Source organism: Solenopsis invicta, chromosome 4, assembly GCF_016802725.1.
Source record: "Solenopsis invicta isolate M01_SB chromosome 4, UNIL_Sinv_3.0, whole genome shotgun sequence".
Taxonomy (NCBI): Eukaryota; Metazoa; Arthropoda; class Insecta; order Hymenoptera; family Formicidae; genus Solenopsis; species Solenopsis invicta.
This window is the reverse complement of record NC_052667.1, coordinates 11,030,190-11,052,775: the sequence shown is the minus strand read 5'-3', so window position 1 is coordinate 11,052,775 and position 22,586 is coordinate 11,030,190. Positions and strand designations below refer to the sequence as shown.

The 22,586-nt window shown below is 31.9% G+C and overlaps 1 protein-coding gene across 1 annotated transcript in view; it reads right to left on the bottom strand.

The window, feature by feature from the left end:
* LOC105192954 (translocon-associated protein subunit alpha) overlaps positions 1-22,354 on the bottom strand; it is a 47,923-nt gene extending 25,569 nt beyond the window's left edge. The window contains exons 1-3 of the mRNA XM_039447742.1: positions 22,122-22,354; positions 13,928-14,101; positions 4,427-4,686 (exon numbers count right to left, since the gene is read on the bottom strand). Coding sequence (XP_039303676.1) covers positions 4,427-4,686; positions 13,928-14,101; positions 22,122-22,185 — 498 coding nt within the window. The 5' untranslated portion in view covers positions 22,186-22,354. The remainder of the gene's footprint in view (positions 1-4,426; positions 4,687-13,927; positions 14,102-22,121) is intronic.
* Positions 22,355-22,586: the final 232 nt, after the last annotated feature.

Below are 22,586 nucleotides of genomic sequence, written 5' to 3'. Positions count from 1 at the left end.
GATGTTAAGAATCTCCCGATCAGTCAAATGAATGTTCACAAAAAGTAAAGATAGGTACATGGAACATACAAAGCATGTACAGAAAAAAGCTGAATAACACACTGCAAGAAATGGAAAGACTAAACATTCCAATAAACGAAAATAGATTGAAAATTTATAATTCATTTTGAATACATTTTGGATTAAGACAGTAATTAAATCATTTCGATCATGTCATGAATTAAAATAGGTTGGATGATCCGCGAAAACCCCTTTTAAATTGAAAAAATAAAACTAACTTTATTTCAATCCCATTTCATGGATTAAAATGGATTATATACTAACTTTTTTTGATTAAAAAAAATAGAAATCCCGTAATTTCAATCTCAATTCATGGATTAAATCGGATTCAAGTAAGTCTTAAATTTTAATTACATAGAAATGGATTTGTGTGATCATTGTCGAATCCAAATTCTTGATTTTTTAAATCCATTTCTATCCATTTTAAATATTTTGGATCCTTTTCCGCTTGCTGAGATATCCATACTTAAAATTAGCATTGACCTCATTCAGACATGCTAATGACAGACACTCATGCCATATACTGTTCCGGAAAAAAACAGCAACTACCGTCGCAGTTGAATAGCCGTTATCGTATCCAAAGAGATACAGAAAGCTGTGACAAACTTTGTTTCGGTCTCCGAAAGAATCGCTCTCCTGCAAATACGGACGACTCCACTCGATGTCACTTTAATACAAGCATACGCTCCAACATCTGCAGAGGAAGAAGAGGTGGAACGATTCTATGTTGATCAATAAATGTCTTAAGCAAGTGAAAATTGTCGTCATGGGTGTGACATGAATGATAAAATTCGGGTGGGAAGAGTATCACGGTTGACAGATACGGACTCGGTATGAGAAACGAGAAGGACGAAAGATTTCTGCAAAGGACATGGACTGGCAATCGCAAACACGTACTACAGGCTGCTTAAATGACGTCTGTAAAATGACACATTGCCGCGCGACAGACACATCACATTGTGTAGCATGAGAGATTCAAGAACTCTGTCAAGTCAGTAAAAATATACGCAGGCACGGATGTCCTCTCGGACCACTGCTGACTCGGATTCAACTTCGGCTAAAAAAGGCAAGAAAAAAAAGAACAAAGACTTGAACTTGATCCAGAAAATTTAAGATCCAAGCTAATAACAAGAACGATAACTCAACACATGAAATCGAGCATACTCGTATAACTAATAGCCAATCCATCAAAGAATCATTGAATCAGTGGAAAAACATGCTGACAGAAGTGGCAAAAACAAAAGTTGAAACGGACTTGGCATGCGGAGAAAGTGAAGATAACTGGAAAATTGTGAATATTAATGGAACATAGATGTCGATACAAAAACAGAGATAAAAAGCAATACGACGAGTTTAATCAAATAAGTTGAAAAATAAGACAAGCAATGATGGAATGATATGAAGAGCAATGCATGAAATTTAAAGAATGCGAAAAAAGGCATGATTCATTTCACCTTCATAAAAAGAAATAACTGAGATAAAAAATAATCCAGCAAACAAAAACGGATTTAAAAAATCAAGAATTTGGATTCAACAATGACCATACAAATCCATTTTTATCCAACTAAAGTTTAAGAATTCTTTGAATCTATTTCAATCCATGAAGTAAGATTAAAATTATGGGATTTCTATTTTTTTCAATTTAAAAAAGTTACGCAGGCCATGTAATTTATTTTAATCCATAAAACGGAATTAAAATAATTTTTATTTTTTTAATTTAAAAGGAGTTCTTGCGACTCATCCAATCCATTTTAATACATGACATAGGATTGAAATGATTTAATTGCTGTCTTTTAATCCAAAATGTATTCATTTGAATTAAACTAAATTACAAATTTTTAATTTATTTTCGTTTACTAGGAATGAAGCTGGTTGATTAAGCAGGAAATGAAATTATTAATGAGGAACAACGTCTCAAAGTATGGAAGCAATATGGAGAACTCTTCCAAAAGCAGCAAAGCAACCACGAAGCAGTAAATTATTCTGCTATTACCAGGGATGAGGTGGGAAAAACAAATAAGATGGTGAAAAAAAAGCAACAAATCCAGATTAAATCTACGCGGAAGTCTAAGTTATTAGACGACAAAGTGATCTTAGGGATCTGCCAACTGTTTAATAAAGTATATAATAGCAATCATATATCAACAAATTGATTAAGATCAACTTTCATATCTCTTCCTAAAAAAGCAAATGCGAAGAAATGTGAAGACTACCGCCATAGTATAAGAAAGAATATAAAGCTCACTCGGCACCTTTAATCTCATGACTAAAAGATCGCCCATGTTGCTGATTGTGTACGGATTCACTAGCGCTTTCGAGTGCAGTGTTTTAACTCAACCCGAGTCAGGTTAATGACGCCATATGCTAGAATCGTCCAATCAGAACTTAACTGCCATTGAGTTGGTTGTGCGATTCAATTATGCGCAAAAAACAACTTTTACCGTGCTTTGTGACAGAGTGAACCTATTATTCTTTCTTATACTATTGCACCATCAGTCTCATGAACCACGCTGTGACTCTTTGTTCGAATCATTCATGCCAAAATATGTAGGAAGATCGAGGACGGGCTCAGCGATTTGCAATTCGGGTTCCGTAGGAGACTTGGAACAAGAGAGGCTCTGTTCAACATCCAGGTCTTGATGCAAAGATATCATGACATCAATTGAGATGTCTACTTTTGCTTCATCGATTTTGAGAAAGCATTCGACAAAATCTAGCACAAGAAAATGATCGAAATACTGAGAATCACAGGCATCGATAAAAAAGATCTAATTGGCTCATCACCTAATTGGCTCATCACCAATCTGTACTGGCAGCAGAAAGCTAACATCAAAGTCAAAGGCCGTACCAAGGAAAAATTTGAAATACAAAAGCATATAAGACAAGGTTGTATACTATCTTCTCTAATCTTCATTGTTACCCCAAATACATTTTCAAAAAAACTCTGTATGACGCAGAAGAAAGTATCAGAATCAACAGAACAGTGGTCAACAATATCCAATGCGCAAACGACACTGTCTTGATGGACGATATGAGAAAAAATTGCAGGATGCCTTCTAAATCGCCATGAACGCTCGCCAAAAATACTACATCTAAATATCAAGAAAACTAAATATGTAGGTAAGAATTCACCAGTGATTAAACATCATAGTAAAAAAAAAAAAAAAAAAAAAAGTTACAAAAAGTAGAAAAAATAACATCTGGAATCCACATTAGAGGATTGGGACCATACATTAGATGTCCTGTGTCGTATCGAAACGGCGAAGGTTACGTTCTTAGGCTGCAGAAACCCTAGCAAATAGAAATGGATTCAAAAAATTTAAAATAGATAGAAATGGATTAAAAAAATCAAGAATTTGGATTCGACAAAGACCACACAAATCCATTTCAAGCTTACTAAACGTTTAACACTCTGTACTATTGTGTCCAAAAAGTAAGACCAGTTTTTATTTATTTCAAAAAATATTTATTCTTTCAAATCTATGTTGTCGCCTTCAAAGTAATCCCCTCCCGACACAATACACTTATGCCAACGTATTTTCCAGTCCTCAAAACAAAAATTAAAGTCGCCTTCTGGAATGGCCTTCATAACATGTAGCAATTTACGTTTATCTCTTCTATCGTCTCAAAACAATTTCCCCGCAGTGGTCTTTTGAGTTTCGGGAAGAGCCAGAAGTCACACGGCTAAATCAAGCAAATACGGTGGTTGTGGAATGATAGATCAAATTTTTCAATCTTGCAAAATAATCTTAAAAAACCAATGCAATGTGAGACGGCGCATTATCATGGACGCATCTGAGGTTCAAAAGATCTTTTAAAATGGTGTTGATTGAAATGCTTTTTGAAATGCTAACAGTATCAGTGAGGTCTCTAATTGTCAATCGACAATTTTTGAAAACCAAATCTTTGATTTCCTTGACGTGTTGTTCATCAATTAACGTTTTTTTTTTTAGTCCAAGGCGCTCTTTGTCATTAACGCTTTCTCTGTCTTCTTGGAACTGTTTGTATCACTTATAAATATTTTTTTTCGACATAGTCTTGTCACCGAAGGCCTTCTGCAACATCCTTAACGTTTCTGCAGCAGAAATTTCATTCCGCAAACAAAATTTAATGTAATTTCTTTGCTCAATATAATTAGGCATTGTAAAAATCGCCAAATGCATTTTTAGCGTCGTACAGAACCAAGCGTAAAGCAAAAACTAATGTTTTGACAAAATTTGTCACAGATGTCTGTCACAATGCTGCCAACTTAGAAAAAAAAATATTTATGATGTGCGGTTTACCCGCGCGATTTAAATTGAAAACTGGTCTTACTTTTTGGACACATTAGTATATATTAACAGCTTCCATGTAATATTATACATACCGTATCTTTATAGTTCAGATTGACATTCAAGCCAAACGGTCTTCCAGCAAAACTCTCGGATGGTATAAAGGAATAAGCTAGGGTAGCTTCATGCTTTGGCTTAACAATCTTGTTAAATGTAAACGTGGAGAAATTTTGAATGTAAAAATTGAAGTCCATTGCATAACGGAAAGAAGCATCCAGTGATTCCAGAACAAAATCATTTTCACCTTTGTTGGTAAAGCCCACAAGAAATTCCACTATATTTCCAGCTGGCAATTCTATTAAATTTACAATAAATTTTAATATTTTAGTATTAAAAAAACCATACATCTTAAGGAGATTCTTCAGCCTCTTCAAATAATAGAAACGTGGTCAAATTTTAAAAATAAATTTATAATTAATATACAGACATTTCTGAATTTCTTTAAATTTATTAATTGTACAATTATTAAAAAATTCTAAAATAACATGGAAAGGACAGTTTTAAGCAATTTAATCGCAAAATTTAAGAATTTTGAAAGTCTATATTATTTATAAAAAAAGAATTGTAACAATTATAAAAAATAATATGTAATTAAAATAGAAATGATTTTAAAGAATTAAAGTTTTTTTAGAATTAAAAAATAAAATTTTTATATTATTTTCGCATGAAAATATGACATATGGACAAATTATATAATTTTCTTTAAATAACGTCATACTAATGAAAATGTGTATGTGCGTCGTTTGTACCTACATTTAAATCATTATTATAAACAATTTTTTTTCAATTTTTGCTTCCAATAATTATCAATATTATAAAGAATATACTTTTCAATAACAATTTATCATTTTTATTTCTTAAATTTTATTTTAATTTTAAAAATTATATAGATAGATATTTATTTTATCAGCTTACAAAAAAGCCATGAAGAGACTTGGTTTACAATTTTTATTCTTAACTCACGCATTCATCCATACCCCGTTCCATTCCATGTTAGCCTATCTCTGTTCCTACTCTTTATACGCATTTCTCTCTCTTTTCCTTGAGCTCGCGGTGCTAACTATACTTCCCTATACTTATTCTTTTATCTATCCTTGGTACAGCACGGCGCAACAGTCCGCCCAAGCAAATGAACACCGTACCATATACAACAAGTCTGTCCACCCAAATGAACCCCAGCATCACACCGCACATATTCCTATATCTATACCTATGCCTATGCCTAATTCTGTTTCTATCTTAACTCCTAATTTACATTCTTTTATCCTCACATTCTTCTTTCTTTGTACCTCCATTCCTTGGTTCTTCCTTTTCTTCTTCTCGGTTCTTCTTTCACCTTTCTTTTCTCTTCTCTCTCTTCTCTTTCCTGCTTCTTATACTAAATATCTTTAATAATCCTTATAGCTTCCTTTTCACCCAGCCTTCCAGAGATTACTTGTTATCTCCACGCAGAAATGCAGAAATTAGGTATCTTATGGAATCGTTCCAATACAACGTGACAAGAATTACCCACAGTGTGAACTTGATGCTGTAAAAGAGATCCACGGTGCTCTTCCGTCCCTTCTGCATCTATCTCTGTTGTCTTATTTCATACAATCTTTCTTCAACCTCTGTAAGCACAATCTCCAAAGACAAAAGATCCGACTCCGTTTCTCCTTCTCTTTTAATAATCCAACAGCCTCCTTTTTTCCTATTCTTACTAAAATTCCGGTTTCTCTTTCCTTTCTGCTTACACCTTTGTCGCCTCCTTGTCCTATATATTTATTCTATTTCCTTTTTTTTCTTTTTCTTCCTGTACCTCTTCCTCTATCCTTTATGCTTCATAACCTCAATCTCCTACACATCTTTCACCATCCTTTATGCTTCGTAACTTCAATCTCCAACGGCCGGTGATCTGAGTTCCCTCGATCTCCTTCTTCATATACCAAGCCATCCAGAATCCTTAATTAACCAATTACTTATATAATTCAACTATATCTTTACATTTCTATTTCTTTTACGTTTACTTTTACAATATCTACATCTATACTTATGTCTATACCTGGTTTTATTTCCTACCTTACGTTCTACGTTTTCTTTCGCTACTTCTTTCCTATAATATCACTCTTCTCACCGTCTCCGTACTTCTATACATTCCTTCCAATCTCCTTTCCTTACATCCATTCCTTCTCTCATTTACAATATGTCACTCATTCTCCATAAACCATTCTGCCTGATTTCTTGCATTACCTATCGCCTTTTCTTTCCTAAAGTTGTTTCTGCCTGTATTTCTAATCTTTTATTTCTCTAACCTATTCTCCTAACACTCTTTCTCTTTGCCCTTTTCGTTTTCCTTAACTTCCATGTTTAATTATTATCTTACCGACCCTCCCGGATTCTCCCGCCTCATTGTCCGCCCTAACCTATTCCTGTTCCTTCCACCTATGTCTTACAATATCTCAATTCCTTTTCCCCTGCATCCGCCTCCAATTACCGTCTTCTTAAAAATTATGTGTGTGTGTGTGTGTGTGTGTGTGTGTGTGTGTGTGTGTGTGTGTGTGTGTGTGTGTGTGTGTATGATATAAATATAATATATAGATATTATTTTGTCCAACCCTTGTGTGTGTGTGTGTGTGTATGTGTGTGTGTGTGTGTGTGTGTGTGTGTGTGTGTGTGTGTGTGTGTGCGCGCGTGTGCGCGCGTGTGTGTGCATGTGTGTTCGTGTGCGTGCGTGTGTGTGTGTGTGTGTGTGTGTGTGTGTGTGTGTGTGTGTGTGTGTGTGTGTGTGTGTGTGTGTGTGTGTGTGTGTGTGTGTGTGTACATAGATACAAAAGGGTTGGACAAAATAATATGAACATCTGACATATACACAATATTTATTTATTAATAGGTGTTGACCATCACCATTTACTTGTAGAACAGCTGCAATTCTTCGCAGAATAGATTCAAAGAGTGTCTAAATAATTTCCAACGGAATGTTGTCCCATTCTTATACCAAAGCATCCACCAATTGCTTCAATGATGTTGAAAATGGAAATCTGCTCTTTATTTTCTGCTCTAAAACTCTCCACAACGGTTCAATTATATTGAAATCTAGCAACTGTGCTGGCCAGGGAAATGTTTGATGATATTCTGATGCTCCTCAAATCGAGACTCAATCTTTTTGGCTATGTGTATGGGCGCATTATCATCTTGGAATATGGCAATGTTTGGCAGCAGTATGCTAGTCATAGTAAGAACTTCATCATTGAAGATGTCGAGATATTCATTCGCAGTAATCCGACCAGTGATGTGAAAGGACCAGCTGAATACCACGATATAGCCTCCCAAATCATAACGGAACCTCCCCCATGCTTGATTGTAGAAAGCAGGCAGTCCAGATCATAAGCTTCTTTTAGGGTTTTCCGTACATAAAACCGTCCGTTAATAGGAAACAAATGTGGACGATGATTCATCGAACCATATCACATTCTTTCAATCATCAAGTGTCCAGGTTTTATTATCGTGGCATCACTTCTTTCGCAGCTTAGCGTTGGCTTCCGTTATAAAGGGCTTTGCAATTGTAACCCTTCCATGAATGTTAGCTTTGTGGAGCTCCTGCCGTACTGTTTTTGTCGAAACAGTATTACTCAGGTGAGCGTTGAGTTCTGTTGTCACTTTTGCCGCGGTAGTTTTATGTTGTCTAGCCACAATCCTTTTTAATGTTTGTCAATCTCTGTCAGTTAACTTTGGGTTTCGTCCATTATTCCTCTTCGCCGATGATGTTTTACCATGTTTTGTGTATGCCGTCATTACCGTGGATACTGTCGCTCGTGAGACGTTAAATAGTTCAGCTGTTTTCGTCATAAACGCTCCCGCTAACCAAGCACCAACAATTTGCCCTCTTTTAAAGTCTAAGAGATCACGCATTTCACCGATCGCTTGTTATAACCGTTGCAGAACAAAGCGTATAATACACTGAAATATAACCTATAAGACCTGCCCTGCGTATGTAAATTGCACATTACATACGCGTCACATTATTTACACGAAAGCAGTGTTGCCAACATGCAACAAACTGTACTATATTAGATGGTATTCATATTATTTTGTTCAACCCCTGTATATATACAGGGTGTCCCGTAACGTATCATAAATATTTCAGGGAGCGAAACAGGATGAAATTTTGAACTAACAGTTCCTTTGCCAATTTTTGGCTCAAATCGTTATTTACCGAATTATTAACAATTAAAGTTGATCAATCAGATTGCGCTCAGCCGGGGCGTCCAGAAACGTAGCGTGCCGTGGGGCTTCTCGCGCTTGTTGTAAACATTCTCCCGATTAAAATTTTATTCTAATTCTTCATATTAATAAATCAATCAATCAATCAATCAATCAATCAATGGATAGATAAATAATCAAATAGATAAATGAATAAGAATAAATTACAATTAGAAATCTATCCAATTTTTGATTATTTTTGATTCTTATTTATTATTTATTTATTTGTTTGTTTAATTCAATTATTTAATCTATTTGTCTTTTTATACCCATGACAAACACCTCGTAGTTAATTTTTCCCCATCGCTACGAGGTTAGCTATAAAAATTAAGTAACTAAATGAATAAATAGATTAAATAATTAAATTAAATAAATAAATAAATAAATAAAAAATAAGAATCAAAAATAATCAAAAATTGGATAAATTTCCAATTGTAATTTATTCTTATTCATTTACCTATTTATTTGATTATTTATCTACCCACTTATTGACTGACTGATTAATTTATTTATTATTATGAATTAAAATAAAATTTTAATCGGAAAATGTTTACAGTAAGTTCCATGGCATGCTACGCTTCTGGGCGCTCCGGCTGAGCGCAATCTGATTGATCAACTTTAACCGTTAATAACTCAATAAATAATAATCTGAGCCAAAATTGGCAAAAAAACTTTTAATTCAAAATTTCATCTTCCATTGCTTACTTACATTTACAGTAACAATATCATTACGTAAATATTTCTAATGAAAACTGTCATTAGAACTGTGATACATTACAATCAGCATGATACTATTTATCCGAGTATCTTACAGTGTTTAATATGAAAAGTGTAAAGAAATAAAAATAGTTAAAATTTTTTCCTTGAAATTACACATAATGGTGAGATTCGAATTGTGTTAATTAGAACTGTTGTTTAAAAGGATAGTATTTACTGTGTTCTTGTACTTTAGAGAGAGAAGTGTGATGCTACATTCGCAAAGTTACATTATTTAACTTTTCGTTTTTTGCTATAAAAAATGATAGAAATATTACAAAGAACAAAATACCTAATAATCGTGATCGCGAGTGTAGAGCGTTGACTCAAGCCTCGGCGTGTTGCGGGGGCATAAGGAAGCGGTGCAATGTCAAGCTATCCTTCTCGCCGCGCGCCATTTACCGTCGCTTACAGTCGAGTAATGGTGGGCGATTCCTACGGCTCAAGCGAGCGACCGCTTGTCTTTTCGCGTGTTCTTATTCGGCTGATTTTAATATTTTATTACTGGAAAATTATTGCAAATATCGCAAAATGGTATTAGACTTTTTGGTTCGTCACGATTTCTTCTACCTTATGTGACAAGTTTCATACAACGGTCTGGGACACACTGTATATATATATATTTTGTAAAATTCATGTTTCTAAAGTTACGAAAATAATAAATAAAGTTACTTATAAGAAATATATATTTTTAAAAATAATTTATTACATTAAAGAAAATGTACATTTGATAAAGTTAATATCTCATAAAACAAAAAACAGTTTTTAATTTAATATTAATAGTATTCAATATTAATATTAAAATAGTTATTTAATATTAATAACATTAATAACATACTGTTTATATCATAAACAGACGTTGTATAACATCTCTCAGTTGAAAAAATAATGCAGCATACTTGCAAGATCCAGAAATGCCACATTTTTTTAATCTTACTAGGATAAGCATATTTTTTTTAAGAAAATATACAAAAGTTGCTATTTATGTATCCAGAATAATAAACCAAAACAAATATTTATCATTGAAAATGACTTTATTGTTTTTCAAAATATTCTCCGTGATGATCGATACACTTTTGCATACGTTTGAACCAATTTTCATAACACTTTTGCACCAATCGACACAAACCTTTTTTTGAGCGAATGTCAAATTATGCCGAATCCAACGCGAATAAATTTTTTACACGGCTAAATGTTCATGTAAAATCTTGTGTATGATTGTCATACTAATGCCCAAAGATGCTTCAATCACACGGTACATCACATGACGATTTTACATTATCAGTTCGCGCATAACATCCATGTTTTCTGGCATAACCGATTTTGAATGACCTTCTTTAAATTCGTCCGTGAGCGAACGACGGCCACGATTGAATTCACTAAACCAGTGATATACAATAGTTTTAGATGGTACTTTATCGCCAAAAGTCGAAGTGAGTTGATCGATGCACTATTGTTGAAATAATCCACGTCGAAAGTCGTAATAAATTATGGTACAAAACTTTTTACGAGTTAATTCCATTTTTTGACTCAAATAAAATTTTTAAGTTACTGTAAACAACACAAATAGCGTCCGTATGACAAAACGTATGTATGTATACCGTCAAAAATGTTAAACTTTACGATGGATATGTCAGATGGCATCTAGCAACACTGCAGTGTTGCTAGTTCCGGATACATAAATAGCAACCTACGTATATACCATTACATTCATTTAAATATTTAATTTCAGATAAAATCATTATATTAACGCCTTATGATACAACTTCTATATCTTCAATAAATAATAATTCTAAGACTTTAAGTAAGTAGTTTCTTATTTACATATTTGAAATAGAACATTTTGGAACAAAAAAAATGAAATATTTTAAATTTAAAAAAATTAACTTTTACCGTATCAATTTCACATAAGAATATAAAATATAAAGAATAATAGGACTCGTGAAAATGTAAATATAAAGGTATATAAACGGCAAATACGAGTCAAGCGCGGTAAACAATGCGCAAAGAAAATTAACAAAAAATTAAGACTTTTACTTAGATTTAGTAAATGAATTTAATTGTAAATATTAAAAACGAATGTTTCCGGCTCTAATTTTAAGCCAACTTTAGCGCAAATACATCCAAAAGCGTTTGAATTGATTAATTTCCATCTGTAGTAAGGTTGAGGGTTTTTTTTCTCTATGAGGAAGCCCTCAAACTCAGGTGGAATCTAATTTATCAACTCAAATGTATTTTGGATGTATTTGCGCTAAAGTTGGCTTAAAATTAGAGCCGAAACATTCGTTTTTAATATTTACAATTAAATTCATTTACTAAATCTATGTAAAAGTCTTAATTTTTGATTAATTATTATTTACAGAAATAATAACCAATCAAAAAAAATTGAAATTTTGAAGCAATATATATGATATTACTGTATTATTACATGCTTGTTTATAAAGTATTTGTATAATAAAAAATCAAGATTTTAATAATGTATTATTCAAATATTTGTGTTAACAATCATAAACTTTTATCTATAGTCGATAACGTCATTGCTCTTCAATTATTTCCAAGCCCGCTAACCCACTTGACAGTTAAAAATATGTATCCATGGCCGGCCGTCTTTAATAGTATCTCGTCAATGTCTAACAAGGGGAGCACCAGATATTGTCCTCTCCGATTTTGTTGAACTTTATATATGTTATAAACCTATCCTCCCACTAATTCATCTTAAAGTAATAGGACCCGCCTCTCAAGCATTCGCGAGAAAAACGTTTAAAGATTTACGTGTGCGTAATGTACCGTATAGTAAGAACAGATTGACACCTAAGCAGCGTAGCCTAGTCGGTAAGGCGCCTGACTACAATGCTGCATATTACTGGTTTGAATCTTACTTTTTCCAATTTTTTTTTTTAATTTCCTTGCAACGTACTATTGTGTGTGGTGTATGTTTTTAAATATTTAGCCTATAAAATAACTTTTAATTATACAATTAATTATATTTCAGAAATTATAAAATTCATCTATTTATTAATATTTTTAAGGTTTTGTGAATAAAAAATAATATAATTTTATTATATAATTTTAAAATGTGTTAATAAAATATTATTAATTATATGTTGAAATTTATTTTCTATTCAATTAAACAAATTTCAAATTTTTGCCACGATTTTTCTTCTTGTCGCAACGAATTTCGGCTACACAGACAGTCCCTTTTGGCAAGGATATCTGTGTAGTTATATGCGCGCTACCTGAGAACTTGTTTTCTTTGTAACACTATAAGGTTGTTTAAATGGTTTTGATTTTCTTCTCTTATTTTCCTTTCTTTTCATTACGTATTATAAAATATTTTATTTTCTTCCTTACTTTCCTTTTATTATGTATTATAAAATATTTTATTAACTTATTCTGAAATTACATAAATTTTATTCACAAAACCTTAAAAACATTAATAAATAGATGAATTTTATAATTTCTGAAATATAATTAATTGTATAATTAAAACAGTTATTTTATAGGCTGAATATTTAAAAACATACACCACACACTATAGTATGTTGCGAGGAAATTAAAAAAAAATGGAAAAAGTAAGATTCGAACCAGTAATATGCAGCATTGTAGTCAGGCGCCTTAACGACTAGGCTACGCTGCTTAGGTGTCAATCTGTTCTTACTACACGCTACATTACGCACACGTAAATCTTTAAACGCGTTTTTCTCGCGAATGCTTGAGAGGCAGGTCCTATTATTTTAAGATGAATTAGTGGGAGGATAGGTTTATAACATATATAAAATTCAACGAAATCGGAGGGGACAATGTCTGGTGCTCCCCTTGTAAGTAAATCTATATAAGAAAAACCATGTAATAATCCATGTAATGAAAAACTGTCAAAAGTTAGAAAGCGGATTGCCGTTAATTTATACGTAAAAATTGTAAAGTTGACTGTAAATTTAAAAATCGGAATCGTAAAAATATTAAACTATATAACTTACATTATATTACAAAGAATTCCAAGAAGACTTATAAATGTGTTTAAATGATCTATGTGTGTAAAATTTGACAAAGAAAACTATATGTATCGAATAATATGCCTGATGTGATTCGTTGTCACTAACAGTAAACTGACAAGGAAACCTCGCAAAGTGAGAAATTCAGATTTTAGAAATTTTTAGTTGCGGGTAAAAAACGATTTAAAGAAGTGAAACCATTCCTCAAAGGTAAAGAACACTTGCTTTTTTCAATATATCTCGTAAACTAAACGAAATATCACAAAATGTTTTAAATCAAAGTTTCACAGTACAAATATCTCTATTTAACTAATCCATTTATTTCACTAAAAAGATTTTTTTCAATATTTATGAACATAAATTATTTTTCAATAATAAATTATAGTTTTTATTACTTAAATTTTGTTCATTATTTATTATTTTAAATACAAAAATATCTAGAGCACTTATGTTAAAAAAAAATATGAATAAAAATTATGACTTCCATTTGTCTTTTTAAAACTGAGGAACCTCCTTAATATCAATATCACAAAATTCAAATAAACATACCAAGAGTCGACAGTGTATTGTGAACAGGTTTCGTAAAAAGTATTGTTGTATCAGCGTCGGCGGAGGCATTACTAGTATCTTCTTCTACTTCTTCATCAGTTATTATACTACCTTCTTCACCTTCCACATCAACGATGTCATCAATATTTTCATCCTCTTGAGCATAGACACAATCTGTAAAATAAATATAAATACAAGTGGATCTGTCACGCACGCATGCACGCACAAGCTTTTTAATATAAGGTAACTATATCCTGTACAGCCAACCTGAGCTTTGCAATTTTTTCTAATTTTTAATAAGTCCAAAATTCTAAACTAATGGCCAGATTCAAAGTAAGAAACATTTCTAACATTCATATCTTTATTGGACAATTTCAAATATCTACGTAATAACTTTTAAAAAAATTTTTAGAAAGAGTACCTTAGGTTGAAACTATATAGAGTCTAATTATGCTTTCCCCTTTTTTCACACAAAATATTAGAAAAATGGATAATTAAAGTAATCCAAAGTTACATTTATATGTTTATTAACATATTGATATGTTTATGATATATTGACATATAAGACACAAAGAACTATTTTCGTCAATAATCCATTAAGTAAACAGTTGACTTATCTTGACTTTTTCGTCTTAAAACCCAACAAACGGAATAAATCTAAAATATTTAAAATGAATAGAAATGAATTAGAAATGAATTTAAAAAATCAAGAATTTGGATTCAGTAATAACCACATAAATTCATCTTTATCCAATTAAAGTTTAAAAACTCCTTGAATCCATTTTAATCCACAAAATAAAATTGAAATTGCGCGATTTCTATTTTTTTTAATTCAAAAAAGTTATGCAGGCCATATATTCCATTTTAATCCATGAAAAGATATTAAAATAAAGCTTTATTTTTAATCTAAAAGAAATTTTCGCGGGTCATCCAATCCATTTTAATCTGTGACATAGGAATGAAATGACTTAATTGCTCTTTTAATTCAAAATGTATTCAAATAAAATAAAATAAATTACAAATTTTCAATCCATTTTCGTTTACCAGACGCTCTCTGCGCATTCGCAATCGAAATGAGCTTTTCTTACGTCTTTCTTAAGGGAGACTTCTTGTGTGACGGGTCAAAAAAATCGAAAAATTTTTTTTTTCATATTTTTATAGTTTGACATCTCAAAAATGACATCTTTAAAATATTGAGACGAAATTCATTAAATTGACGAAGTTATAAAGGACGCAGCCTCCATATGGCGCGCCGACCGAGTTTTCCATGCGGCGAGCACATCGTTGCGTATCAGGTAGTGTTCTCACACCTAGTCAGATGGTGCTTAGGACGATTCTTTGTGATCCCTTAGGGGAATATCGTTTAAAATTTCTGTTACAAGAGAAAAAATGAAAGTCATAATGAAAGTCTGAATTGGTTAATTTGGAAAATTGCACCAAAACATTTGCACTGCGGGACCAAAACGGTGGAAATTGCTACTTTTTTGGCAGTATGTATTTTTAATAAAAGTTTTAATTCAATTTTAAAAATCATGAACATAATGGGATTAAAAATCGGCCAAAATGCCAAAACTTTCGTCGATAATAGAGACAACGAGCGCGTCAAACGTTCGGAGCAGCACACATCACATGAGGCAAAGAAGGCCAGAATTACCAAGAGACAGGCAAAAACAGATCAACACGAATTTTTTGAAGTTGAGGAAGGTCTCTTATGTGGCCCTGGCATAGCTGACTAAGGGTAAGTTACAGAAATTATTCATTATCTACCTCAAAAGGGCCTGCAAAACTTTAAACGCGTTTTTCTCAAAACGACATTTTGCAAATCGGGCGCCATGATTTTTCAAAAACTACTTGGCCGATCGATTTCAAATTTTACAGAAATGTTGTGCACATATGTAGCTATGGTGTGAACCAAAATATTTTCGATATCTTTAAAATTACTATTTTTTTGGACTGTGAAATGTTAGAATTTTATAGTAAAAATCAGACCATTACACTTTAAGTGCCGCCATTTTGTCAATTTTTTTTCAAATTAATTTCTTTTGGTTCACACGATAGCCACATTCATTACGAAAAAAATAAAAAAAAAATTATGTATTTCAGATGACCAGGACCGTATCAATCGTGGCGCCCGATGGAGGAGAATTTTAAAACTTACTTTTTTAAATAATTTGTATTTTCCATAATTTTGAGTAAAAAAGTTTGAAAAAAATTGAGGTACTTTTTAAAAGATGAATAAGTTTAAGTATAAAACATTAAATCTGTAGGTCTAACCATTTTTTTTAAATTAATTCTTAAAAATTGCATTGAAAACGGCCCGTCACACAAGAAGTCTCCCTTAAATATATTTACACCGGGTGTCAGAAAATAACCGTCTATGCTCTTGTGGGTTGATAGAGCGAGTCATACTAAGAAGAAAAATTCTTTACCGGTGGGTCCTTTGCCGATAAAGCGCGCCCTATTACCTTCTGCCTGCCTTCCGATCTCCTCCGCGCTACTACGTGCGTGCGCGGCATGTGTGGCAGCCGAGCGCCAATGCGCTGGCCGGTAGTCATTGCTGCTTCTCTCTTCTTACCGCGTCGCCACCCGCGACTGCTCCTAGCTTGGCGACCGACGAGCGGACCCCGCGTGCGGTGGGCCAGTGTTGTTAGACGGTTTTTCGCGCATGCGCGACTACAGTCAGCGCTGTAACCGGTGTACCAAGAAATGGGCGCGTGGCGGGTTCGTCATATGATTAGGATTGGTTAAGAAAGCATATACATCCAGGAAGGTCAAAAAAATCAATTTTTTAATTATTACATATTTATAATATTTAATATTCCAAAAATATCTAGTGAAAGTTTCAAATTAAAATTCCGAAAAATGATAAAGTTATAGCCCTGATAGCACATTGGCGCGCCGCACCGCGCCGCGCGCCGCTGAGATATCATGGTTGGACCACGGCCCGTCCCTTCGGTTTCGTGTCTAATACCTCAGTAAGACGCATTATTGGAGTGCTGTGTTTTGGCTATACTCAAAATAGCAATAAAAGTTTTAACAATATAATTTGGAAAATAGCCTCAAAAACAATGCACAGCGGTGCTATTACAGTAGAAATTACTGCAGACATAACTGCTTGCATAATCAACAATGATATAACTTCAATATTACAAATAATGAGCATTATGAGCATTTCACTCGGACCGAATGCACACCAATATGCTACACGCAAAGATGATCGCCGCATAGCGCAAGCCAAAGTATGCACAGGAACAAACAAAAGAAACGCGAATACGTCGCCAACAACAAAATTTAGACAATATGTGCATCGCACCTACTGCAGAGAACATGTATTATAGCCCTGGAATTGAGGACACTGTGTAATTTTTAAAAAATTTCATGTTTTCTTAATAAAAACATGTTACATATTAAAACGCATTTTTCTCGAAACGACCTTTTTCAAACTGGTACCAGAAATATTTCAACAACCAGTAAACCGATTTGCTTAAAATTTATACTGGCTATTCTACACATGATTATCTATCGCGTATCAAAAGGATTTTTTTTAGACCTCTTAGTTTTTTAAAGGGAGCAAGAAAACGAACAAATTTTGTCTTGAAAATCGCAACTTTAAGTTTAAACGCCCACCATTTTGTCAAAAATTGATATTTTTAAAATCGGCCCCGATACACTAAAGATATTATTATATATTTTAAGATTCCATAAACATTTTTTGTTTCAGTTGATTTTTAGCGAAGGTACACCTGGTACCGTTTTGGGCAATTTTTTCAGGGCTGCCTCTTCACGACACCATATCTCTGTTATTTTGCGCAATTTCTTAATTAAAAAAATCATGAAATTTCTTCAAAATATATATTCTTAACTAAAAAAAATTTAATTCGGTAACTCCATTTAAAAAAAAAAAATTCCAGAAAATTGCCATTTTTTGCCTCCTGGGTGTATATGCCCCCTTAAAGTAAATATACATCGGTTTGTTCACGTTGCTTGCACTCAATATCTTTTTTTTTTTGCACTCAATATCTTTGTTGTCTCCCTCTCCTATATATCTCTCCTATATCTCTCTCTTATTTTCTTGAATATATTCATTGAATATATTCTTGAATATATATTCATTTTATTTTAAGTATAAGAATTTTTAAAGATTTCAAGCAACGCAAACAAACCTATTTATTTTAATATAGATTTATAAAAATCAGAGACAAAAGAAGCAATCAAAAAACATCAATTTAGAGAATTCCAAAATTTGTATGGGCTACCAAAGATTTCCTTTCTGTCACTAATTGTAAAATATACTTTACTGAAGCCTCATTTGACGCGCATGCGTAAAAAACCAGGCTCGTCTAACAACACTGCGGTGGGCAAAGAAAATACACGTTTATTTGCCAAACTTTACTAATTTTTAAATCGTTAACTATTGCGAATAATGAAAAATGGTAAAGGACTTTTCTTCTCAGTATGACTTACTCTAATAACCCACGAGAGCATAGACGATTATTTTCTGACAGCCTATATATTCTCAAAGTTTATCTATTAAAATCTAAAATATCCAGTATATACAAAATATGCTGCGCAGTAAAAATTATTCACGCTACATTCATATTCAAAAGTTTGACCAAGTCACTCAAATCGCACACTTATCTATCCCTATGAATTGGTACATTAAAACTTTTTAACATGATTGTATAATAAAGACAGGTGATTTTTCTAAGAACAATAAAATAAATAAAAAAAACTTTATCCTTAAGCAGTTTATATTCTTATGACTCTTCCATTTAATTATTTTCTTAATTATCTTCTGATTTATCTTAATCTATTAAAATATTGCCTTTGTCTTATAACCTTTTAACATTTTCAAAGATGCTGTTTCAGTCGTGAGACTTTTGCACTTACTAATATTTCACAAGCAATAGGGGAGACCGAGGCTATTCGTTAAATCTTTTTTTTCTTTTGTGTCTCCTGAGTCCTATATTCATTAAAAAAAAAAAAGAACATAAGACAGTGAAAGGTTGAACCTTTCCCTTCACAATGCCGGTATAGATAGAACATGGAAATGTACTTGCTTTGAAGTAGATATAAAAATATCGATCAATGCCAAGTATTTCAAATAGCCCCAAGCCCAGAGTAATTCGTAACTAGTCAAAGGCAAATATACACGTTCGCATGTCCTTTTATGCCATCGGTGTGATTTCCTAACCTCACAAGTGTCAATCTTTAACGTTTTATACCTGCTTTTTACCTGCTTAAGAGCGATGATTTTATATTCATATTCATGTTCTACAATACACAATATTATCAAGTTTGAACTAAATCAACGAAGAACTTCAGTTTATCTCAATGCTTAACTCGTTGTAGCGTAGACGTTCATATCTCTGTATACTTAGCAGACAAGTTTAAATTTCCTAATTTTTTTTTTAGTGAAAAAGTTTGAGAATAGTTTGGAAAAATTTAGGAAAACAATTTTATAATTTAGGAAATAATAATTTAATTATAATTAATAAAAATTAATAGTGAGATGCTATAACACTGCCGCAAGTTTTGAACTCCTAAAACATTTTAAATGACAAGTTGTGTTGCCTAACACAAGTTCGTGAAGAGTTGCGGCTTCTGGCGTTCTCCTAATAATTATAAATAATTATTAGAAATAAGAAATCGACACTATAGTGAGATGCTATGACATTGCCGCGAGTTTTGAGCCCCAAAAACAGTTTAAATAATAAATTATATCGTCACATACTAGTTCGTGAAAAGTTGCGGCTTCTGACGTTCTCCTAATAATTATAAATAATTATTAGAAATAAACAATCTACACCATAGTGAGATGCTATAATTATTAGGAAAATACCAGAAGCCGCAACTCTTCACGAACTAGTACGTGGCGATATAATTTATCATTTAAGAACGTACTGGCGGTAACGTCTAACATTGACAATGCCTTGAAAATTTTAGAAATTGTTTTTATTTATTATCTAAACACATGTTTAAAATTTAAAATCGATCCTCTAACTGGTTCATGAGTTATTCAACTTTAAATTTTGCATGTATTCTTTATATGGTGTAGCAGTATATTTCCACTTATATCAACAAAATTATAAAGAAGCAATATTGCCAATATTCTGAAACTTTTATAAGTAAATAAAATATTAAATAATATTTCTAAAAAAAAGTTTATATCGACTTACTAACTCATTATTAAGATATCAATGATAAAACAACGCGAAATTTCAACAATGTCAAATTTTCGAATGGACTACATAACCACTTTCTACTTTGACTTGTATAAAGTGCTAGAAGGGCAAATATTATATTAATGATATTTATTTAAATATCTTATGGATTTTTAAGTACCATTTGATATCTAATATACATTAAATTGCATTAAATGTTATCAATATGCGTCTAGTTCTTTCATTTATTATAGTTGATTTCTAGTAAAATTCACCAAAAGTTTTTTGTCGATGATCGCAATAATTGCAAAATATACAAATATATTTATTTGTAGTGCCAAATAAATCACGTTAACTGACATTATTTAAGTCCTATACATGATACGATACATATGGTGTACGTCTTAAGTTATAAAAACATAGAATTTCATCAATTTCAAATTTAAGCAATTTTGTCTGGGATTGTATAACCAGAACATCCTTAAACTGTTTCTGGGGCTCAAAACTCGCAGCAGTGTCATAGCATTTCACTATGGTGTAGATTTTTTATTTCTAATAATTATTTATAATTATTAGAAGAACGCCAGAAGCCGCAACTCTTCACAAACTTATGTGAGGCAACACAACTTATCATTTAAAATGTTTTAGGAATCCAAAACTCGCGCAAAAATTCACCTGTTTTATTTTTTGATATGTGTATTGTTTGTGGGTCTTTTTGGAATCATTAATTTATGCATGTAATTTTTAATTTTTTATGTTTTATTCTTGTCACCTATATATTGACTAGTTACTTATTTTTTAATTTATTTCATTTGTTCATTTTCTCAGTTTCAATTTATTTAATTTTCTCTAGTAATTTATATATTGACTTTTGTTAAAAAATTTTTTAAAGGACATTTATTAATGGATACAAATATCAATGTCCTGGATTTTAAAAATTAATGACTTGGAGTGGCGGCTGCATCAAAAATGTGAAAGAATCTGGATAACGCTACTGACAATCGCTTTGACGTAACTATATTATTTCGAATTATTAGCCATTTGATACAATGTGGACTACAGTTACTGACTCTAATGCTTGTCATTTTAAGAAATGTAATTAGCATCAGGACTTAATATAATGATAACTTTGTTTTATTGTAACGTTCAAAATTAATAATGTAATTAGCATCAAGACTTAATATAATGATAACTTTGTTTTATTATAACGTTCAAGATTTATAACTTTATGCAAATTTTTTGATATTTAACGTCTTTGAAGAGAACCAAGTAAGGTCAAAACATGTCCAATAATGAATAGTTATGTATTTATGTAAACTTTATTTAAGTAAAAATTTAGATTCGTTAAAGTAAAATTTGCTTGTTAATTTAGCTTAATATTTATTTCAATTTATTATTAACATAAATGAGCTGATTTATTTGCTAAAATGAATTAAATATTTTCAATCTATTTAAATTAATTTCTGGTTACTAGTTAATAAATATTTCTACTTACTAGGTCATAAATATTTCTGTTTGCTAAGTAATAAATATTTCATAACTTTGATAAAATTTATTAAGCAACACTTTGAACATAAACATTTAGTTTTAATATAAAATATTAATTATTAACAAAGTTATTGAATAAAATGTAAGTAAATGGCCATGATACCATCTCCTTCTCTATCAGTTTTTGAAACTAAAAAACAGATTCAAAGTTTATTTTTCCTCATTAAAATACCATTTTCAAAACTTCTCTATATAAAACCAATATTTAATGTAAAACTGTATAAAAAATTTTATTAGCATATTGTACATTCTTATTTACAAAAATATAAATACATAATCCAAATCAAAAAGCAAAAATTCATTGAAAATATTATGAATCCATTCATGAAAAAATTGTTGTTCGAAAATATTTGGTTAAATTTAATTACAGAGGGAAAATTGAAAGTTTAAAATTCGTATTTGTAACCAGGTGTTATTTTACATTTATGATTTTTATGTGTACACTGTGAAAAGCATTATGAGAATTATGAATCTTATATTACCTTCTTTCACCGCAAGTACAATTGTTGAAACAATCAAGAATAAAAGAATATTAAAATTCCTCATTTTAATTCGTTGCTCGACAGGCAACTTCTGTTAAGAACACTGATTAATCTCAATTTAACGTCCACTCACGACAATACTTCTGATCCTACAATGCTCCGACATAACGCCGACGACTGTTATCTTCATACGGCGCTGCGTGCTACGTGGAAGTTCAGCACAGTAGTCGTCAATTCCTCAACGTGGAACGTGAGTACAGTTTGGTGCACTGAGATTGCGACACTTTTTTCTGATGTGTTTAAGAACACGTGATCAAGCTGGGTTGCGTTCCAAAACTTTATTTTAATAGGCTTTCTCAGAGAACCTCTAGAGAGAGAATCGCCAACTGGGGGTGTATTCCGAAAGTTCTATCGAAAATATTGCTTTTAATAATAAAGTTGGTAACTAACTACGCTGTGTTCCGT